This window comes from Ylistrum balloti, unplaced genomic scaffold, assembly GCF_031769215.1.
Source record: "Ylistrum balloti isolate Yb309-2 unplaced genomic scaffold, AGI_CSIRO_Ybal_v1 Utg371772, whole genome shotgun sequence".
In the NCBI taxonomy this organism is placed as follows: domain Eukaryota; kingdom Metazoa; phylum Mollusca; class Bivalvia; order Pectinida; family Pectinidae; genus Ylistrum; species Ylistrum balloti.
In genome coordinates, this window is record NW_026782887.1 from 31,378 (window position 1) to 53,241 (window position 21,864).

General features: G+C 33.4%; 1 protein-coding gene across 1 annotated transcript; it reads right to left on the reverse strand.

Moving 5' to 3' along the window:
- Positions 1-1,475: 1,475 nt before the first annotated feature.
- Positions 1,476-19,328, reverse strand: LOC132563581 (probable methyltransferase-like protein 24). The gene is made up of 6 exons (XM_060228321.1): positions 19,230-19,328; positions 6,306-6,454; positions 4,839-4,967; positions 4,219-4,293; positions 2,163-2,313; positions 1,476-1,784 (listed from the first exon to the last, which is right to left on the reverse strand). The coding sequence occupies exons 1-6, from the start codon at positions 19,326-19,328 to the stop codon at positions 1,476-1,478; spliced, it is 912 nt and encodes a 303-aa protein (XP_060084304.1).
- Positions 19,329-21,864: the final 2,536 nt, after the last annotated feature.

Genomic DNA, 21,864 nt, shown 5'->3' on the forward strand with positions numbered 1-21,864 from the left:
TTTCAAATTGTACTTCTTTTGTGCAATTGTTTTTCTTCTAAAGGAAAGGGCTTTAATAATGTTATTGTAACTTGTGCCAAATACTTTCGCTTAACGGCAATAAAATATGTTTAAACTTAACTAGATCACCGTCAAGTGTCTCTACATTAAATCTTTGGATCCGTTGTTGTATACCTTGTTCATTTGAGAACGTGACATTACTTTCTTAAACTGGCTACGATATCAATGGCGAGTGTCGTCGATGAAGCAGAAGATGCTTACTATTCCAGAACACCTGATCTTAGTCATCTTGTAATTTTGCAAATTGTACTTTTTTTGTTCATATTTAACCATAGTTTTATTGACTTTGTGTTTGAAGAGATTATTATTTTTTGTACAAATTTGGTCTTAATAATTTTTTTAAAAGATGAATCAACTTTATATACCCGGTCGGTATCGGTCTCTTCGAACGAGATGAGCATTGCCCAATAGGGGAAATAGAGGAAATTATTTTAAGTTCTACTCCTCCTGTAGGAATGATTTGGTTTTGTCCAATCTGGTTTGAAGACTGTTTGGGTAGAGGGAAATAAATTGTGTGTAAACGTGGATCATTTTTCTGAAAGGGAAGCAATCATAATATGAAAGAATATATTAATATCACTTAATGTACATATTAGATATACCGTACACATCAATATCTCCGATGTTATTCCTGGTTATTTGATAATACGTGTAACATTAGCCTGCCGATCTCTATCTATGTGACATCCTTCCACAGAATGATCGAATTTACCATCATTATAGTTCAAGTCATATAAGATAATACAAAAGACACAAGTGATTTGCACCTTTATTACAAGTTTAGAATGTTAGATACAATAAAGCAAAATAATCATCCGAGAACAGCCGTAATGATATAGTTCCTCATGTCATCATGAACAGCAATTGTATGAAATATATTATATCCGACTTTAACTTCATTATGGATATAAAATTGCATACTCGCATATTTTTTCATAATTACTGCATACTCGCACATTTTTCATAATTACAGTATCTGATTTTTTCGTTCACTTGAAACAGAACGCAGTTTATTGCGCCTTAATATTTCATCAAAAAGTGATGCGGTTCACGGTCAGATTTCACGGAGCGATTTGTCAAGTTTTTTTCCAGAAATTTGTCCATTTTCATGTCGTTGAGCAGATTGATATGATTTTCATACGATAATAATCATGCTAATTAACAATTCAAGTCTCAGCTTGTCGATTGAATGTAGCCAGGAGTCTGGCCTGAAAAACTTGTAAACGATCCAAAACAAGACACGCTAGCTGCTCGTCAGTTCTGCATTTCATCTCAGTCATAAGATTTCTCCATCTGTTGTGTTGCTTTCCGAGTGTAAATATTTTCTGTCTTTGGCATGCGACTGTTCCCTTCGCTCTTTTGCCGATTATTGTGTAGCAAGCACATTTATTCCTTTTATTTTCGTCATAAATCTTCTATACTCTAATGTCCTTCTCAATTCTTACGTAAGCAACTTCCAGGCAACCATATATGTTATTTGAAGTTATACTTGATTTGAATGTGCATTGTAAGTTTCTGTTCTGCCAGAAATTCCTATAACCAGAATCATATATTTCTTTGAGGATCAACAAGCGATCAAGGTAGAACGTTTTACTATTAGCATACGCTGCACTCCAAAGATGAAACTCTATTGCAAGTTGTTTGGGCAGTTGTCTAGATCTCAGAATATCGGGTAAGACGTCCCATTCCCAGAATTCAATGTCTAACTTAATAACATCTGGAATCTGAAAAATGGCATTAAATTAATAATTACTTTTTTAATTAAATTGAATTAATGTGATTTTGCTTTAACTACATATATATGTTTATAATTAATACAATCTCAATGAAAGGCATGAAATACAAGTCAGCAAAATTGGAAAAAAAATCTTCTTAATTCAAATAATTTCAAATGTATCTATGTCTTGCTTTTGCTGTTTTATGAAAAAAAGATCTGCTAAACAAATACACATAACAATCTTAATATCATAATAGTGCTGATAGTATAGTCAATGACATTCATAAAAACATTACTGTTATGTGCATGATACTATGGAAATTATATGTACATGTGTAATAAATGTGAGGATGAGTGTGAATGATATATATTCACAAGTACTTACACGTTCATGACCTAGTTTTGCCATCACATCCTTCAGGTTTAACATTTTCCATTCTTTGTCTGTTTTTATTGTACCAGACTTTCTAGCAATACCGATGTCGTGGAAGTACACAGGTGGTTTAGATCTCCTCTTTTTGCTTTTCATTGCCATACTGTAAAAGCAAAGCACCTGAATTTCTCATCTGGCTCGACTCTAATTAATTCAATTTGTACAGAATTTCGCTATAGGAATGTCCAAACAACATGGTGCGTGATTGTCAGCCACGAGCCAGGGAACAAAACAAATGTTGTTTTTTCTTTCTATTTGCAGAAGATTGTATAAAACATACCAAGTTGGAGTCTGATACGATACAGTCAAACTTAACTACATCATGCAGCTGTTTCGTACATGAAAGACACATCAGTGCTGCTAACAGTCTATATATAGAGACCACGAAGGAAACAAAAATAAGACTCCCTTTTAAATGATTCACTTAGTCTTATAAATGAAAAGCGACTAACGGTGGTGCCAGGTCCCATTGATGTTATTTCAAATATGAGCCAAAACTTTATAAAAAAAAATATGCTCGTGTATCTCCACCATTTTGTAATGGCCATTCAACATGATTCAATTTCAATAAACAATGAAAATCTAATAAAAGTATGAAATATCAGATTTCAATATAATGAACGTTTTTTTCGGAAATATATTTGATCCATTCGTTTTTTAATTAGGATTCTAAAACTACTAAAACACTGTCGTAAATGCAATCCCATAACAGGTCAATAGGTTCACTCCTACAAATGTGATGAAATATACACTTTATATATAAAGTTATTTCACAACAATTGCTAAACAAGCTTTCAGCTGCGCAACCCGTCCAAAAAAAATGAGACAATGAAATATAATTCACAGAAAAGCCAAACTAACTAATACTCCTCGTTATTGGGAACTATCTTGAACCGTACCAAATGAAGGTATTGATCATATCCAAGAGGGCAAAAGCAAACAATATATAAAAATGAACGGGCCTTAACGTCATCAGACTTCCAAACCTTTTAGCAGGGAGAAGTGTTATTTTTTTCTATTTTGAATGAAATCTTATTAAGAAGCTGTTTTCAATGATGCAGATAGTAGTTTTGGTGAGAAGAAAATTATAACAAATGTTGCCCACTTTTTGACAGTAAAGTTGGAGTTCAATCCAACTGGTGAAACTTGAGAAGAAGTTTGGAATAGGTGTTCCACTGGAAAACCATGATTGCGCAATCATGTTACAAAAAGGCCTCTCTGGCTGTCGTATCGAAGCTTTGACAACGTTGAGAAATAACAACACTTCGTTGGCTACCTTTCTTAATATCCCCACCATTGTTTAGGTCAATGGCCCCAGTGAAACTGGAGAAGATGTTTAAAATATGTTTTTTCAAGATGGCGGCCATTTTGAATATCAGACAAACCCGAAAAAATAACTGCACTTGGTCAGGACCATCTTAGGATCATTTCATGCAAGTTTGAGCTCAGTGGGACCAGTGAAAATTGAGAGGAAATCAGACGACCTTAAAACTTGAAAATAAATTACTTAATGATAATGCAAATACTCAAGACAAATGGTAGAAGACAAAAATATTTCAAAATATCTTACCAATTTTTCTAAGAAATTCTGTTCTATTTCGCCACTTGAAGCAAACGGCCAAATAACCCATTATCTGACTGACAAAGCTGAGCTTCTTGCTAATGACTTGACTACTAATTCTACACCATCACCTGCCTTTAAATTAGCCCAGACAATACACGCGATATATTCCACACACTGACAAACAATTGTATCATGGAACAAAATGTTTTCGATCAAATTAACTTTCTTACCACTAACAAACCCCAAGGTCCTGATGATGTTATCCGTAAAATAGTAAAACAAAACTTACGCTTCCCTTAAATTTCCTCCTATGCTATTCTCATCATGGATATATAGTTAGTTGCGAAACACTCAGCAAGTTGTACGGTTCGTACCCATGTAAGAATTTATTCCATTTTTAGACCCCATTGCTCAATCGCGACAGAAAAAAATTATCAGTCTTACCTGGGATCAAAAGAATGGACTTCACAATTAAACACATCAGCCACTTCATCATCAAATGTGAAATCATAATTAATTCTGAAAAGGTAGAAATCGCATTTTGAAGTCACAATGGAAAACATATTTAAAGAAAAACTGACAATCAACAAATCTCGTATTTAATCATTAACACATTCTGTTTACAATTATAATATCGAGTGCAATCTTAAAGCGATCAGTCATCTCAACGTGATATCCATGATGTGAATTGTGTTGACCCCGTCTAGTCCAGTATTGTGAAATAACAGACATCAGGTTTAACTTCGTTTGCAAGAGTGTATAAAACGTACATGAGAAAAGATATATCTTAATTACATCTGTTTATTTAATTTTGATTATAATCACGACAATATTTAATACAATATATTGGAATATGATAAGGGAGATAACTAGCACATATCTGAATTGATGCTATCTTGAATTATCAAATCTGATTTGTTTATTACTTTGTTTTTCGATTCTATATTCATTTATAGAACAATCGCATATTTTTCTTAGATTGTAAAAATTGAGATATGATTACTTCCACTTCTATAGTATATGTGGATATTAGTATGAAAGTTAACTGTTTACGTGATCCTTACCCAAACGAGTATACAAGACATTTTCCAGGTGTCAGAAATTGTTTATCAGCACACAGATCCCATCCTCCATCATTCCTGTTCCCGAGTCGGATAGGTCTACGGCAGATCATCTGGATTGTGTTTAGGTACCTATCAATTAAGATTTCTCTTGTTATGAATTAAACAATTGATGCTCAATGCTTGTTGTATTCCAGTTTTGTATCACATTTATGAATATAGCTACTGTCTATTTGACATTGAACAAACATGAAACCAGATTTAGAGATGACCATATACCAAGTTGTCTACACAGAATATTGTATACATGAACATTATATAAAGACATAAAAATTTCATTAGAAAAGAACGAAAGTGCCCGGAAGGGGACGATTTGTACAATTTAAAACAAGCTTGAATACTATTTAGCACGACGCGAGTAAGCACTACCTAATAATAACAAGATAACTCGTTCAAGTTACTAGTCATTATGATAGACAATAGTGCAAGTATCATAATATCCAACTGAAGTGTTAAGTGTAAGAGATTGCAAACTTAATTGAAATTACACGGATTGAGTAAATAGCATATATTTTCTTTAATGTGACAACTAAAAGAAGCGTTGGCCGCCGAAAATATGATGTAAGCATCACTTATCCGAAGCATAACTTCGAATATTTTTCACTGATGTTTGTAGAAGATGTTATATATCTTAGTGTATTCTTTAAAGCATGTTCCCGATATCTCGACTTTCACACAAGATAATTACAATTGACAAACTAACAACACAGTTTTACAGAAGATGCACGTTGAGGAAAATGATAGGAAAGTTTAACTGTCGTCATTGTGATCTCCTTGGGAAATATTCTATTTCTCTGTTTCTTGATGCGTTTGATCCTCGTCAGTTTGTTTGTTTACTCTCTTGTTGTAAATTAGCGTCTCATATGGGAACGTGACACAACTAACCTGGATTCTTCCGGGATAGTTTGACTTATTCTCCTTGTACTTGTTCAGAAGTCTCAGTGTAAATATTTTGATCATTTTTTGCCCTAGTTTAATGGAATGTGAGTTTGGATTTTTATTCTGTTGACATGCTGGTATTTTCTTGTTGTTTTGGTCTGTCTGTCTGTTTTTAAATTTGTTTTGTAACTGTTTTGTAAGTTTGTTTGGGTCCAATCAACATCGACACTATGAATTACAGAACAGGAAGCTTCATCCTAATGGTTTTATAATCAATGTTCTGTCAGAATTTGGGAGTAATGAAGAGACTCCATATCTAGTGCACGACACAGAGTTAATAAGCATTTTAAGTGTGCTCGTTACCTGTAGCATTTGATTTTCAATGAAACAAACAAGGACGACACCCTTACTGACTGTTCAAGAGACGTAAGCGTCATACATTGGCGAACTATTTTTGAAAAATAAAATCAATTATTAACTCATTTAATGTAATAAACACATGAATGAAAGTTCAGCAGAGGGAGAACTCACATTTGATAAAGTTTTTCCAAGTCCTCCATCGTCATTTCAAACATCTCGGCTTTGGTTGGTAGTAGATAAAAGTCCGTATCAAAGTTGTAGACAAACTTTTTTGTTGAATTCATCATGTTTGTATCTGCTTCCTTTATAATAGTTTTATCCTACAAAGAAATCATGTATTTGATTACACGATTTCATAATAAACGTAAGATCATGTTATGGGTTTTTGTTCTGGAAATGCATTGAAAATTGCAAAAATGATTTCCTTACTGGCAAGGTTTTTGGTTTGAGTCTACATTACTATGAAATCGATTCAGCATTTGCTGCAGTAATACTTGTGTGTATGTCTATTGGTATGATAATTTTCCATTTATTCTATGGATGACGCACCTTCCGAATGTCATTCACTTATGTTTAAGCCAAACAACAGCTACTACAAGGTGACCCATTTAAGAATTAGCGTAGTTGTTAACAGGGAAATAATCCAAGCGAACAAAACATTCTTGTCACTGTAGACCTAAAACATCCCTTGAACATTTTGCTATTAGATAAGTTCACCAGCTATTTTACACATTGACCCCAGTGGCCTTGACCCCTTAACACACAACTACGATTTTCTACGCATTGTGACATTGCCATATCCACCTTACCTTTGTTTACTTTTATTTAGTAAATATTTCTTATGTTTTTTGCGAGTTGAAAATACAAAGCATTTTTTTCCCGAACATCTTGGATTGATGGCGTCGTGTGCATGTTGTACGTAAATGTTTATTCTGTATTATTTTGTATTCCACATTCATGTCAATAAAGAACAGGATATTTTATATTTCCAACCTAATATCCTAAATCTTATGCATGTTTCATCACTTTGACTTAATTCGCTGCAAATAATTTGATTTGACGTATAAAATGTATCCGATACTATTCAAGCAGCCTCGTGTCAGCCTATACTACACACCTTCGGCCGATTCGAATGATATTGCATAAAACTACTTATTGAATTATTTCCATGCAGAAAACACCGAAAAAAAGTTCACAAAAACAGTCCCCTTGTTCATGAATAAACATCACAGTAAGTTGACGTCGTGTATAGCAGCAAGAACATGTGCGATTACGATCATAGTGCAACTTTCTGTCTTTTTATACGCCATGTAAACAGTCATTTTACCAGAAATATGTCATTTTGTTCGCATGAGATAGATAACGGTATTAAAAGATATTCAAACAACGATAGATGAAAAAAGGAGCCTACTATAAAGACTTCAGGTTTAGATGAATTTTATGTCAATGTACAACTGAATTGTGAGTACTGGTTGAGTATATATGTCTAGGTATGGAAATGATTGTGTGGGTGTGAAGTGATTTTTTATCATAGCAAAAATAGTACAATAGTTGTACCTTGATTGGAATAATAATATATACTAGAAATTGTACATATGTATGCACGGGATTTGTTATTATTTTGGAAACACGAGTGAAATAGCTGGACTAGTTTACATCAGAATAAAACTTTTTAAACAATTTCAAATTTTATTTGAAATGGCAATTTTGAAATACACAAAGAAATCGATTGCTCTGATATTTTAACAAAGAAGCTTTTACTCGGATTCCTATTAAATATTCTGGTGGTTGACTAAACTACTAATTTTGTTATACCTTTTCTTAGGTAGTGAAATTTGGGCAGAGAGAAATGAAATTTTCTCTATTTGAAAAAGGGCATATACATATTCTTAGGTTCACAATACTATGAAGTTTAGAAATATTTTTTCATTCACATCTATCATAAAAAAATTGCGAATTACATCAAATCATGATTTTTTTCAAATATTCAAAATTCTAATTGCTAAGGTAATATCATTACTAATAAAACCTGATTATTCTTTTAAAAGCTTGTTTCTATATATATATGGGGTTGCTTATCAAAATGTTGGCTGCAAAAGGGTGACAATTGGTGAAACAAAATGGCAGATTTTCTTCAATTTCATTTTTAAAAAATCCAGGGAGTTAAGGGGTTAAAACAGGGCGAGAGTGTCATCCATTTCAACGTACTAGGTTGTGCATTACCCCAGCCTACCTATGGTCATTTATCAAAATTTTGGGCATGTTGTTTTCAACACTCATGACGATAATTATCTTGTTTTTTCCTAGATAATTTATTCGAACAGACTCCTGAAAAGTAAAAAGTTATTAATAATCCCGGATGTTCCGGAAGACTAATCATGTTCTGCTTCATCGACGACATCCGCCATGTAAATACTGGTCAAACCAGCCAAGTGATAGCCAGCTATGGCAATATCGAGAAGAATACAATGTAAATGAATAAGTGTACGTTCGAAAGGCCAAGTGAGATATTATCAGCTCCAACCTAGTCTCCTTTGAAACACATATAGTGCAGTTGAGTTATGCTATTACATTACCCAATGTTATTGTTTTGTCTGTAATAAACCTACACCTGACCTTGTTGTAAAACATATAATACACCTGATAAGCAAATATTACAAATGGCATGCTTAGGAACAGAACACTTAAAGGTACTATATATACTTACAAGTCCTTCATTAAGAGTGTTCTTGTCTTTTACCGGAACAGACGGTGAAGAAGGACGGTTCCACAACACCAGTAAAATTGCCGTCGTTATTATCACAGTAACCATCCCTTTGCAGCTTGCACGGTTCATTCTGGGTGAACAGCTTTAAAACAGAGCAACAAAATGCAAGGTATATGAAATAAGTAAATCATTTTTATTTGTAAACAAAATTTTCAATAAACTTCAAACTTTCACGAACATATGAACATATTTTTTTTTTAAATACAGATGGATAATTATCTGAATTACATTAGTATTCGCTTTATAAATGTTACTTAGCATTCAAATCTATGGTAATCAGCGAATCATCACATTTCAAAAATAGCTGTCGGTCTTTTTAATTCTACATAGTTGACACACATCTTGTTTATCGTAGATGTCATTAAGAATAATCATGCATGCATACATTCATTCCAAATGCCTTGCCATCTTCATTGCAAGAGGAAATGAAATGCACCATTAATCTTCCTGGTTAGAGTTCCATCAAAAATTATATTTTCGTGAGATAATCGATTCGCCAGGATCTGAATTCACCGATAAATTGTAACCATTTCACACGACAAAATGCCGAATTTTGTTTATTCTCTGCTCTATCCAGTTTTATCAATATGTGTCATTTTGATTTTTTTAAAACTTGAAACTATCAAGATTTATTTGGAAAAAATACTTTCTTAAATCAAGAAGTAATATGTAAGTATTGTATAAAATTTGGGGAGGAAAACGGACAAAAAGATGAAAAATATTTATTCAAATAAACGTAAATTCCAGGATTGACAAAAGTAATTTTTATCAAGAATGAGTTAAGCTTCAGTATAAATAAATGGATAGATATCCCATAATTTAGTACAGATAAATAAAAACAGTTAAATAATTCATTGGCAACTTTCCAAATTGTTATTTTATCTTAATGCGATAAAAAATAATGACTTTAAATGAAAAGAAAATACAATCCTTATAAGATGTGTTCACCAAAAAGCAATAGATATTAATTATTGACAGTTACAACCATCGCAAGCTTGCAAGTGTGATTTCTTTAAGCTGAAATAATAAAGTTTTCATATGTTAATAAGCCATGCACATACAAGCAACAACAGGAAGACAGACAAAGAAGAACAAAACAAAGGACGAAAAGATAACGCAAAGCGTGACATTATCCCCGCGCCCCGCTGTTTAAAAGACAAACAATTATATATATATATATTTGTGTGTGTGTGTGTGTGTGTGTGTGTGTTTGTTTGTTTGTTAAAATAACAACAAATTAAATTTCTATTTTAATTGCTCCATATAAAGTATTGAAATGGGGAACTTCTTCCTCAGTACTAACTTGATGCCAGAACAAAGTTTTCGGTAACGAGTAATTACCTTGAATTGTTCAAGAGAATCAAGAAAACTGAACTTTGTGATTTTGCGTTTCTGTTTCTTTGGTAACAGAAAAGGTATTTTCAATGAAGAACTTCCCTATAGCAAACGATACCACTAGCTAAATAGGTGTAAAAATGAACAGTTATCTTGAACGGTTTCAAAGCATTTAAATACAAAAACTGAAACTTGTGATGAGGGTTATCTGTTTCCGTGGTAACAGAAAATGTATGAAGTAAGTCTTTGACATTATATTAAGACTAAAATTGATATATAAAAATCTTCAAAATAAATGTACAAGATTTTCCCCTTCAGAATTACTGAGATTGCAGAGAGAACTATCTATCATCTTTGTTGACTTGGTTGGTAGAAGAAAGCGGGTAAAGTTCTAAATACAACCAAGACTATTATGTTATACATTGCAATTCAGAAAACTGATATAAATATATATATGCTATACATGTGAGGAACTACATATACGTGAGTTCACTTGAAAAAAGACTCGATATAAACCCCAATATATTTTATCGTTGTGTTCCAGTTTATGCATTTTTTTTTCAATGCATAAGTAAATCAAGGTGTACTCACTATTAATGTCTTAAAACCTTAGTGCTGTCACATAAAAGCATGATTAAGAGCAGAAAGGGAGTTAAAGGGAAATTGTTTGATTAGTATAAAAATAACACTGAGGGAAGAAGTTTGCACAATATCTTACAGGAAAACCACATACGCAGTCAGGGCAATCTGTAAGATAGGATTAAAAATATCTAAATTAAGATTACTTGCACAGTTCCTTAACTAACATAATTTCATATAAACTCATTTCGCTTCATGGTGTTTATTTTTGTCAAACGAAAATTTTCATAATCAGTACATATCTCACTCCACATTTCACGGGTGACTAGTGAAAATATATTATTACAAATTTCACTCAATAACGAAAGATGTTACAAACTGATATGCATTTGTTTATATTTTACACAAGGTATGCGTTTTTACTGTTTACTATTAGAAAACAGTGCTGCACATGCTACACTAAGTGAAAAAAATAAAAGTCTGCCAGACTTGACGTACAACACAACATTAACACGATACTTTTACACTCTTTATGAACAAGTAACAACGAAGAAAAAAAAATCTATTCAATTTTCAGAAATATCTTTTTATATATTCCTACATAAAATAAGATTCTAAATATCTAATATAAATAAATAAGTAAATAGATAAATAAGTTAATTAACAAAAAGGCAAAAGGGCATTGTACAACAAACACCAAAAGATGCACAATCAATAGTGAACTGTACTGATGGAAATTAGTTTAAACATTACGATAACAGATAATGAAATGCAATGATGAGTGTGATCTATATTTTATTGTAATTTTGTATCTATCATTTCCTTGTGTCATGATAGTTTGTTCTTATCTCCATGGCTTTATATATATGTATATATATATATATATATATGTGTGTGTGTGTGTATAAAATATGTGTTTTCTTATTATTTGTATTATCTTCATCTCTATTAAATATAAAAGAATAATTACGTATACTGAGAGCGTTGGTATAATACGACAAAGGTATACTATTCATTTTGCATGAATGTTTTGTTCTCCTACTACACACTATAATACCAGTTAAACCTGATGGGTAACATATCTTTATTCAGTTGGGCATGTTTGAAGCTCGTCAGTTTGCCTACTGTTTCCATTGTTGTTCACCGTATTCGCACTTTGGGTCAACAAGATTACCGTGATGTATATCAGTGGTAAAGCAGAGGATATCTAGTCACTCCGAACATGTCTGATTGTTCTTATACTTTACCAGGAGTTTCCTTGTAAATTTTTCTTTTGTTCAGATTTTGCTCTAGTTTGGATTATGATTCTGTCGACATGTAATTTTCTTTTACCTTTTTATTGATGTATACATTAAGTGTGCCGAAAAGCATAGACACGGTAGAACTAAATAATAAGTGAAACTGTATCTTTCAGCTGTTTCATCTATCTAGGACCCGTCAGTGATGGTAATGACCTAAATTTTGAAACCTAGGAAATAGCTGAGGTAAATTTAAGTGATAGAAAGAAAAATCAATATCTAGATTGGAATTTGCACTAAATTAATGAATTTTGCCATTTTCATATATCTGACTAATCCAAATAAGTTTCAGTACCAATATATATTCCTAACCGAGTAGCCATTCGAATAAAATATAAATTAAAATATATTAGATGTGTCTTCTACAACAATTAAGTGAAAATAAAACATTTCTTGTGTCCCACATATAACATCATTCTATCTATTAACAAACGAAATTACTTACCTCCGTTTACAAGTGTATATATCTCCAAACACAGTATATATTTGTTTAAACATTGTATTATCTAATCAGCAGACTTTGATGAAACAGTATCTATCTCTGTAAATCTCAAAACACATTACAGCGACAACTGTATTTTTGTATAGAGTTGATTTCCGCATAAGCACACGTGATGAGTGTTAAATAATTATTATACATTCACATCCTATGAGATATCTACTATAAAGTGAGATGAAACCGACGTTCGCCTCAAAGTCTCTAAAGGCTGTTGGATTTTACATGCATATCTTATTGGCTGGAACGTATTTTATATGACGCACCCTCGTCTGTGACAAATAATTTTCATTTGCTCTCCCTTCGGCGTTCCAATCAAATAGCTGTTAGCTATAAACTCTTCAAGTTTAAGATACTGGCAAAATGTGAAATATTAGGAATACGGATGTACTGTATGACATTGTGAACAGCTATACAATGTGCACAGTGTTTATGTATTAATGTCTTACCATTGTGAACTGTTACAGTGTATCTAATGTAAGTGTTTTATATAGTAATGTCCCACCATTGTGAACTGTTACAGTAAGAAAGTGTGCACCATTGTGAACTGTTACAATGTTTATGTAGTGTTTTATATGTAATGTCCCACCATTGTGAACTGTTACAGTGTATCTAATGTAAGTGTTTTATATAGTAATGTCCCACCATTGTGAACTGTTAAAGTGTATCTAATGTAAATGTTTTATATAGTAATGTCCCACCATTGTGAACTGTTACAGTGTATCTAATGTAAGTGTTTTATATAGTAATGTCCCACCATTGTGAACTGTTAAAGTGTATCTAATGTAAATGTTTATATAGTAATGTCTTACCATTGTATGTAAGTGTTTTATATAGTAATGTCCCACCATTGTGAACTGTTACAGTGTGTATCTAATGTAAAAGTGTTTTATATAGTAATGTCCCACCATTGTGAACTGTTAAAGTGTATCTAATGTAAATGTTTATATAGTAATGTCCCACCATTGTGAACTGTTACAGTGTATCTAATGTAAATATTTTATATAGTAATGTCCCGCCATTGTGAACTGTTACAGTGTATCTTATGTTAATATTTTATATAGTAATATCCCACCATTGTGAACTGTTACAGTGTATCTAATGTAACTGTTTATATAGTAATGTCCCACCATTGTGAACTGTTACAGTGTATCTAATGTAAATGTTTATATAGTAATGTCCCACCATTGTGAACTGTTACAGTGTATCTGATGTAGATGTTTTATATAGTAATGTCCCACCATTGTGAACTGTTACAGTATATCTATTGTAAGTGTTTTATATAGTAATGTCCGACCATTGTGAACTGTTACAGTGTATCTAATGTAAGTGTTTTATACAGTAATGTCCCACCATTGTGAACTGTTACAGTGTATCTAATGTAAGTGTTTTATATAGTAATGTCCCACCATTGTAAACTGTTACAGTGTATATAATGTAAGTGTTTTATATAGTAATGCCCTACCATTGTGAACTGTTACAGTGTATATAATGTAAGTGTTTTATATAGTAATGCCCCAACATTGTGAACTGTTACAGTGTATCGTATGTGTTTTATATTGTAATGCCGTTGTCATGGTTTCACAAGATGAATTATACGGATGCCGGATAACGAACAACGACTCAAAATTCTCGGCGGAAGCGCGAGATATCTACCTTGCCATTGAACATATTCAAAGAAATGAAGCATAATTTGATATTCTATAACTGATTTTTTTGGTAAATCTAATACATTCTTTATTGATATAATTCTGTTCAATATGTCCTAAGGATATACACATGTCACACACGTAGGTTTGTGTCTAGTTGACGATCATATGGTCATTACCTATTTAGCCTTTGGTCATTATATTTAAAATTTACCTGTTTTCCTGGATACTAAATATGTAATCCTTATTAAGTACTCCAATCTTATATCAGTATATCTAACATGTTGGCGTGGTGCAGGTAATTTCTTATATTATGTAACATTTATTTTCCTTGTCCATCTCTATAAAAGCTGGTAAGAAATTGTATTAAACAGTCGATCCGTGCGTCCTTACACCAATAAACTTCTTAAACAGACAGTCCTGGGCTCAGTCATATTTACAACGAAGAATTACACACAAAGAAAGAGAAGTAAAACATTATATTTAGTTCCGTGAACTAAAACATAAAAAGTAATGAAAGCTGTTCTCTCGAAGTGTTAGTTATAGAAATATCGAAAATATTTTTGATTTGTAATGCATTAATACTCTATCATAAACCTGCCTCAAACCTTCACATTATTTTGGCTCGGTTCCTGGGCACATAGGAATACCGGGCCGATGAAAAAGCAGATCGGGCCGCAAAGGAAGCTTTATCGCTACCACCTATTTTTAAACTTCATTTTACTGATTTTAAACCATTTATTAAACATTTTAACAATGGAGGAGGAATGGAATACATTGTACCAATAATAAATTGCATTCCGGAAAACCTATAATTGGTGAATGGTCTCCATGCTACAGAGACAACCATCGAGACGAAGTTGTCCTAGCCCGTCTTCGGATGGGCCATACTTACCTTACACTTTCATTTATGTTGAAAGGCGAAGATAATCACCAATGCAGGAATGTGATGAGCCATTCATCGTTTAACTTTTTTATTGGACTGCAATGACATTCTGTCTATTCGAGAAAATCATACCGATACAGGTCTAATGACCCTTTTTGAAACTATTCAGATTGATAAATTTTACGTTATCTGAAATATGTTGGTCTAATTTACAGGATGTGACTTACCATTTTGATCTTTCGTAATGATATGACCATTTAAGAATTTAAGCATTTGTCCTTTACCTTTTAGTTCATTTGAAGTTTTTTTTTTTTTTTGGAGCCCGGTTTTTTCACCGATTGGTGGTCCTAATGACCTTTTATGTGTTGACGGGCCGTTAAGAACGTGATAATAATAATGTCTGCAATATCTTATTTACTGTGTCGACTAAACCCTTTCAGGCTGTACATTTACACGATAAACACTGGTAGCAAAGTGGCCAAGTACAACAGAATATCAGAATAGAAACCCAATATCAAAAACTTATATATCTGGTAGCTTGAGATTCCATATGCCAAACGTATAATTACCATAGTTACGCTTGAATATTCATGAGAACAGATACATCACTGACGGTCATGGAGACGAAATTATGTAACATGGGACAAACTTTTGATATCACTATCAAAACGGTTTCCACCAGAAGACATCGAACGTACTACTTTATTATTACTATAACATGAGTCATGCCTTCTGTTTGTACGTTGTGAATCATACTTTAAACTCAAATCTAATAAAGCGTGGATAAATTATGACCAAGATTGACACCTGGAAAAAAGTCAAAGAAAATAACACCAGAATAAAACTCAAACGCACAAAATTTAAAATGAAGTTTTGTTTTTGGTGTTTTTGAAAGGTTAGATGACAGAAAGAAATTCAGAAAAAAATATGCTGCTCTATTGCTACGTTATATGTTACACGAATTTAGGAAATTACCCTGCAGTTACGATCACCTTCACTCTCTGCACCTCTCTTACATGTCATTGCAAAATTGAAGGCATGATTAAATTGGTTCCAAGAGGTAGAAAAGACCAATCATAGCCAGATACGTTCCTTTTGAAGATTTCAAAGGAGCGACACCCAAAATTCACAGCGATTTCAATATACCGTTATGCTACCTCGAGATTCGATTGGTATACATCAAATGATCAAACTAGTGTTTTCGTCTTGTCCAGAAGGTTTCACAGATGGAACCTTCAATTTTGCCATGTCATCTTTCAGGGGTGCAGAGAATGAAAGTGACCGTACTCCCCGGAGTTCGAAGATATAGATATGCATGAACTTTTTTTTAAGTTTTCGCATTAATGATTCTTGATTATTTCCGTGTGGATCTTCGTTTCCAGCTTTTCGATTTGATTCGATATAAACAGATCTCCATAACAGGGTTCGATAAAACGATGTTTTCGATCTACTTAAAAGAGAAACAATCACTCTCTAAATACGATGTATGTATATATATATATATATCGTATTATTGGGCCTTTAGGCTAAGACACCGAACATTAACTTGATTTCTATTCCGGAAGTCAATCGACACTTTATCTGATTGGTTATGACGTATGATGAGACTTTCAACAAGTTAATGGTCTCTCTTTGCTTTGGGCGCTATATTTCGTTTTCCGCATGGTCAACTGCCAAAAAATAATTCCTCTGTTCCATCGTCATGTTTGCTAGTTGCAAGTGAACTAACCAAATTGAGTTTGACGTAATAATAATAATCTGTATGTTATTAATAGCTTTTTATGCTTTCATCACATATACAATACAAACGTCATTTGAGACGACCGGAAACCAAAGTTGACTGCAACTATGTACAGTACGTTTGACAGCGTTATGTTTCTCTCATGTGATAGCGTGAACAGCATACTTGGTTATTTTAATCCCCAGCCGGTCGCAGGTAGTTGGTCGGTTAAGATGACGTCATTATACAGATAATTAAGTAGTTATTACCATGATTATACTACCTATTCGGTCAAATAACAAATTCAACATGTCCGAAATATATCAATGAAAGACAAATTTTTTATCAGTCTATATCTATTGAAATAAGTAATATCAGAATTGATATTAATCTCCTGACAAAGGGTGACATTGACATAAGTGCTCATGCTAATGTTTTTATTCTCTCCTGTGTCTTGGAATACATAGAAAAATCTGAAAGATTTCACTAGCTGTATTATATTAATTATTATAATACTTATTACTAAATGATTCCGTACATCTCCTGTATAACTGGACGCAAATGGCACTGTATGTAGTGACATTGACTTTGTAGTGCCATGACCAGCCACATGATCTGCTAAGTAGCTCCACTGTCCTGTGGCATATTCTAACATTTGGCTGTGAAGGAAAAGGGACTGTGGGCTTGTTGACCCTACTCATCAGTCATCATAGGCCTGTAGCGTTTGTCGAGGTGTCTTGTGGTGATTGATGGAGTCAGTGGGCCCATATTACATACCCTGACCCGGAAGCCTATTTGTCACCTTGAAAAACTGAAATAAATACTTTTGTTATCCGATCACTTGCTGGAGGCCATTATGGTTACTACTGAAAAAACAATAGAGTTAGAGTTATCTCCCTTTGTATACCCGGAAGAAGGTTAAGCACCACCATTATAAATTCATATATTTACTGAAACCTGGACCATATAATTTTCTGTATATATATACACACATATATGTATATTTTTTTTCAAAAATACTAAACAGTTTTGAAAGGTGGCAAAATATATTATAATAATATACAGCTAGATTCTAACAGTGTACTATTTAAAAAGGCTGAATTATGTATTGTTTCTATATATATTTATTCATATATTCATGTTTCTTACTGGTTAACGAAATGTTTGTATAAATGTAAGGAAAGGGCTATTATAGGCAATGCCTGTGCCCAATCCATTTGTTAATGCTAACAATAAAATAATTTTGAAAAAAAAATAAATTCAACAAGAAAATGGTTTGGAAAACAATCTTTATGATGTAACAACGTGTACGCGCTCCTCAATCAATACCAATTTATTAATCATATGAGTCCTTTAAGAAACTACCAAGTTGGCATCATGAATATTATAATATTTCACTCACTGAAGAGTACAATAAAATCTAAAGCATGTTTAGTTCTCCTCTAAAAAATGAAAATGGTTAAACAGGAAGTATTTACACTGTCGCATAATAGGAATGGATCCGGACCAAATTTCCGGATTTGTATCTATTCAAATATTATGGACCATTAAATTTATATTAAATAATTTTGAATTTCATTGAAGAATTTATATTTTTTGCCTCTTTCACTAGCATTTAAATAAAACGGCAGCTCAAAATTTTATGAAATGATTTATATTATTTTTTCATACTTCAATTTAAAAGAAACATCATATTTAGAAATGCATATCCTTGATAACAACCAAACAGACAATCATAAGTCTTAATATCTGTTATATTGTGTAAATTCAATGAAAACTGAAAATTTATATTAATAAATTTCAACTTGGTTCCTATTGTGTAAAAAGAAAACATATTGTTTTTATTGTTATACTAAAACAAAGCATGCACTTTATCGATTTAAAGTTATCTAGATGTATTGATTTAATATATATTAGTTTGATTTTTTCCTTTGTGACAAATATCGCGACGCGTAAAGTATGTTGTTCACGGGTTTTTCCCTATGAGAATTTTAAAAAGTTGACCGGTATGGAAAAATGTGTACGCATCTATTATATGTAATATAATATGTCCACAGGCTTCCATTGATGTATATTTTAACCATTTCATTCATTTTAAATTTCAAATTCCATGTAGAAATGACGAACATCGGGTTTGTTTGTTTTTTGTTTGTTTGTTTTTTTTTTTTTTTGTTTTTTTGTTTTTGTTGAAATGTCAATATCGCAGAGAGTGCCCTTGACATTTATTAGTGCGAGTTATCTTGCTTCGTTCAAAATTCATCAGAAAAAAAATTCTGCGAGAAATGAGGAACATATAAGGACAAACAATTTAGTAACAAAATGAATGTACACAAATATATTAACTATGTTCATTCAAACCCAATACCAATGCATACTCCTCCCTCTTTTGGCATATTCCTTCCCCATTTGGCACGCCTTCCCCATTTGGCATACTCCTCCCCCATTTGGCATACTCCTCCCCCATTTGGCATACTCCTCTAACGGTAATAAAATTTCGTCTCACGGAAGTGGGAAACGTGAACAGTCAAATGGTGCTAAGTCAACCCAACAAGTACCTCCAAGGTTTTGTGTGTAAGGAAACAGATCATCTGGCAAATAAGTGTGCCAAGAAAGCCTCCAGGAATCGTATTTTATCAATAACAGAGAAATCGAAACAGAGCGAAATGGAGCAAAGAGACTTATGACCAAGAACACAAGTATTCCTTGAAGTGAACCGGTACAAGCACCAGGAAAGATGCCATTTGCGGATGGTGTAGTTGGTATCCGTTTTTAGGGACACTGGTTGTTTGGTCGTGGTGGCGAAAAGAAGTTTAGTGTCAGATGAGCAAATACTGTAAATCTTTGGACATGTGCACTTGCCGACGGCAGCGCTTTGTAAGTGCCTGCTGCTAAGATGATGGTAGACACTCCATATTATGTCGGTCCTGTGGTACCTTGGTGTATGGAGACACCAGTATATGACCATATCCTTGGAAACATTAAGGAGCTCTGGCGCCAGATAAACAAAATCCCAGTTGGAACATAAGAATGGAGCATATACCTGCTGCTCAAGGTGCCGACAGTTTAAGATGAGGTCACACCTTGTGATATTAAGTTAGCTTAGCAGGAGAACGGGAGTTTGCTCAAGATAAGATATTTGGTAATTAGCAATGAGGTCAAGAAACGACGAGATGGGGGAAAGTCTAGGTTTTTCTAAGTTCACGGTGTGATATACCGTGAGTACAAAAGTCCAGCGGTTGCAAACGGTAGGACATTAAAACAACTGGTAGCTCCGACTGAATTTCGTTTAGCACACGAATATATGATGCCTGGTTATCAAGGAGCGAAGAGAACTCAGGACAGGATTATGATGGAGTTTACTTTGCCAGGGGTTAATGCTGACGTTACCAGATTTTGTCGGTGTTGCGACGTCTGTCAAATGACCTTTCCAAAAGGTCGTGTGTCAAAGGTTCCTCTTGGAACAATGCCTCTAATTGACATTCCGTTTCAGCGAGCTGCTATTGATATCATTGGTCCTCTTCAGCCTGCCACCGATCTTGGAAACAGATATGTTATGAACATCTTTGATTGTGTAACGCGTAATCCGAGGCAATATCTCTGAAAGGGATTGAAACAGAGTGAGTAGCGGAGACACTTGTTGATATGTACAGCAGAGTAGGGATTCTGCACGAGGTATTGACCGACCAAGGTAGTCAATTCACATCGGATTTGATAAGTGAAGAGAGTCGTCTTTTATATTTCAGTCAGATGACAACCACTCCGTATCATCCAATGTGCAACGGCCTCGTCGAAAGGTTTAACGGTACCTTGAAGCAGATGCTTGAGCGGATCTGTTCAAAGAGACTCACAGACTGGAACAAGTGCCTCAATGCGTTACTCTTCTCATACCGGGAAATTCCACAGGAAAACCTCGAGTTTTCACCTTTTTAGCTGCTGGTTGGCCTAACCATTCGAGGTCCAATGATGGTCTTACGCGATGTTCCCGATGTTGAAGTGCAGACCACATACCAATATGTTGTTGACCTGAAAGAAACACTTGAGAAAAAATGCAAACTCGGGCTAGAGCAGTTGAAATTCGTCAAATCTCGAGAGGCTAGGTATTATAACAGAAATACTAAGGATGTAGTTATGAAAACAGGTCAGAAGGCTCTAGGATTACTGCCCACCAAGAGTAACGAATTGCTGATGCAGTGGAGAGGCCCCATGGCGTTGAGGAAAGGAGATGCGCCATGGATAACAGAGTTAATATCGATAGTAAGATTAAAACGCTTCATGCTAATTTACTCCGTCGGTATGTAAAACATGATATCTCTAAAAGTTCAGGTTGTGTGCGAGTCAATTGTGAGCGACGACAGTGGAAACGGTAACGGGGATATCATAGTAAAAAACCTGGAGACCTGGAGATGGTCTAAGGCACGTCATAGGTGACCCTGGCGGTCCTGGATGCACCTCGTCCGGAGACTATTTTTTTTTTTTTTTTTTTAATTTTTTGTAATACATATTTTTTTTTATTTCTTTTGATTCACACATAATCAGTTTGTTACAAATTTGAAAAAACAGCATATATCCACAGATATAGTATTTCTAGTTACAGATGTTTGTATAGTATAGCGAAATGTTATCGATTTAATAAATTGTCCATTGGTTGCCATTTTTGAATTATTTCAGGATACTTATTTGAGCTGTAATACCTGTATGAAGTTATTTCAATTTCTCTGTAGCGTCCTATTATCAGAAAACAACAATTAAGCAAATTATTATTTTTGATTTTACATCCAAACATGGCATCATTTTTGTCAATTTCATATTCAATGTTACATTTCACTTTGATTAAATCTGAAAATTTCCTTCAAATAACATTTACGTGAATGCATTGCCACATTAGATGATACTAATATTCATCTTCATAATTACAAAAGGTACAATTCTTGTTATCATTTATACCAAATTTATATTAAAATGTATTAGTACATAATGTTCTATGAAAAATTTTGAATTGA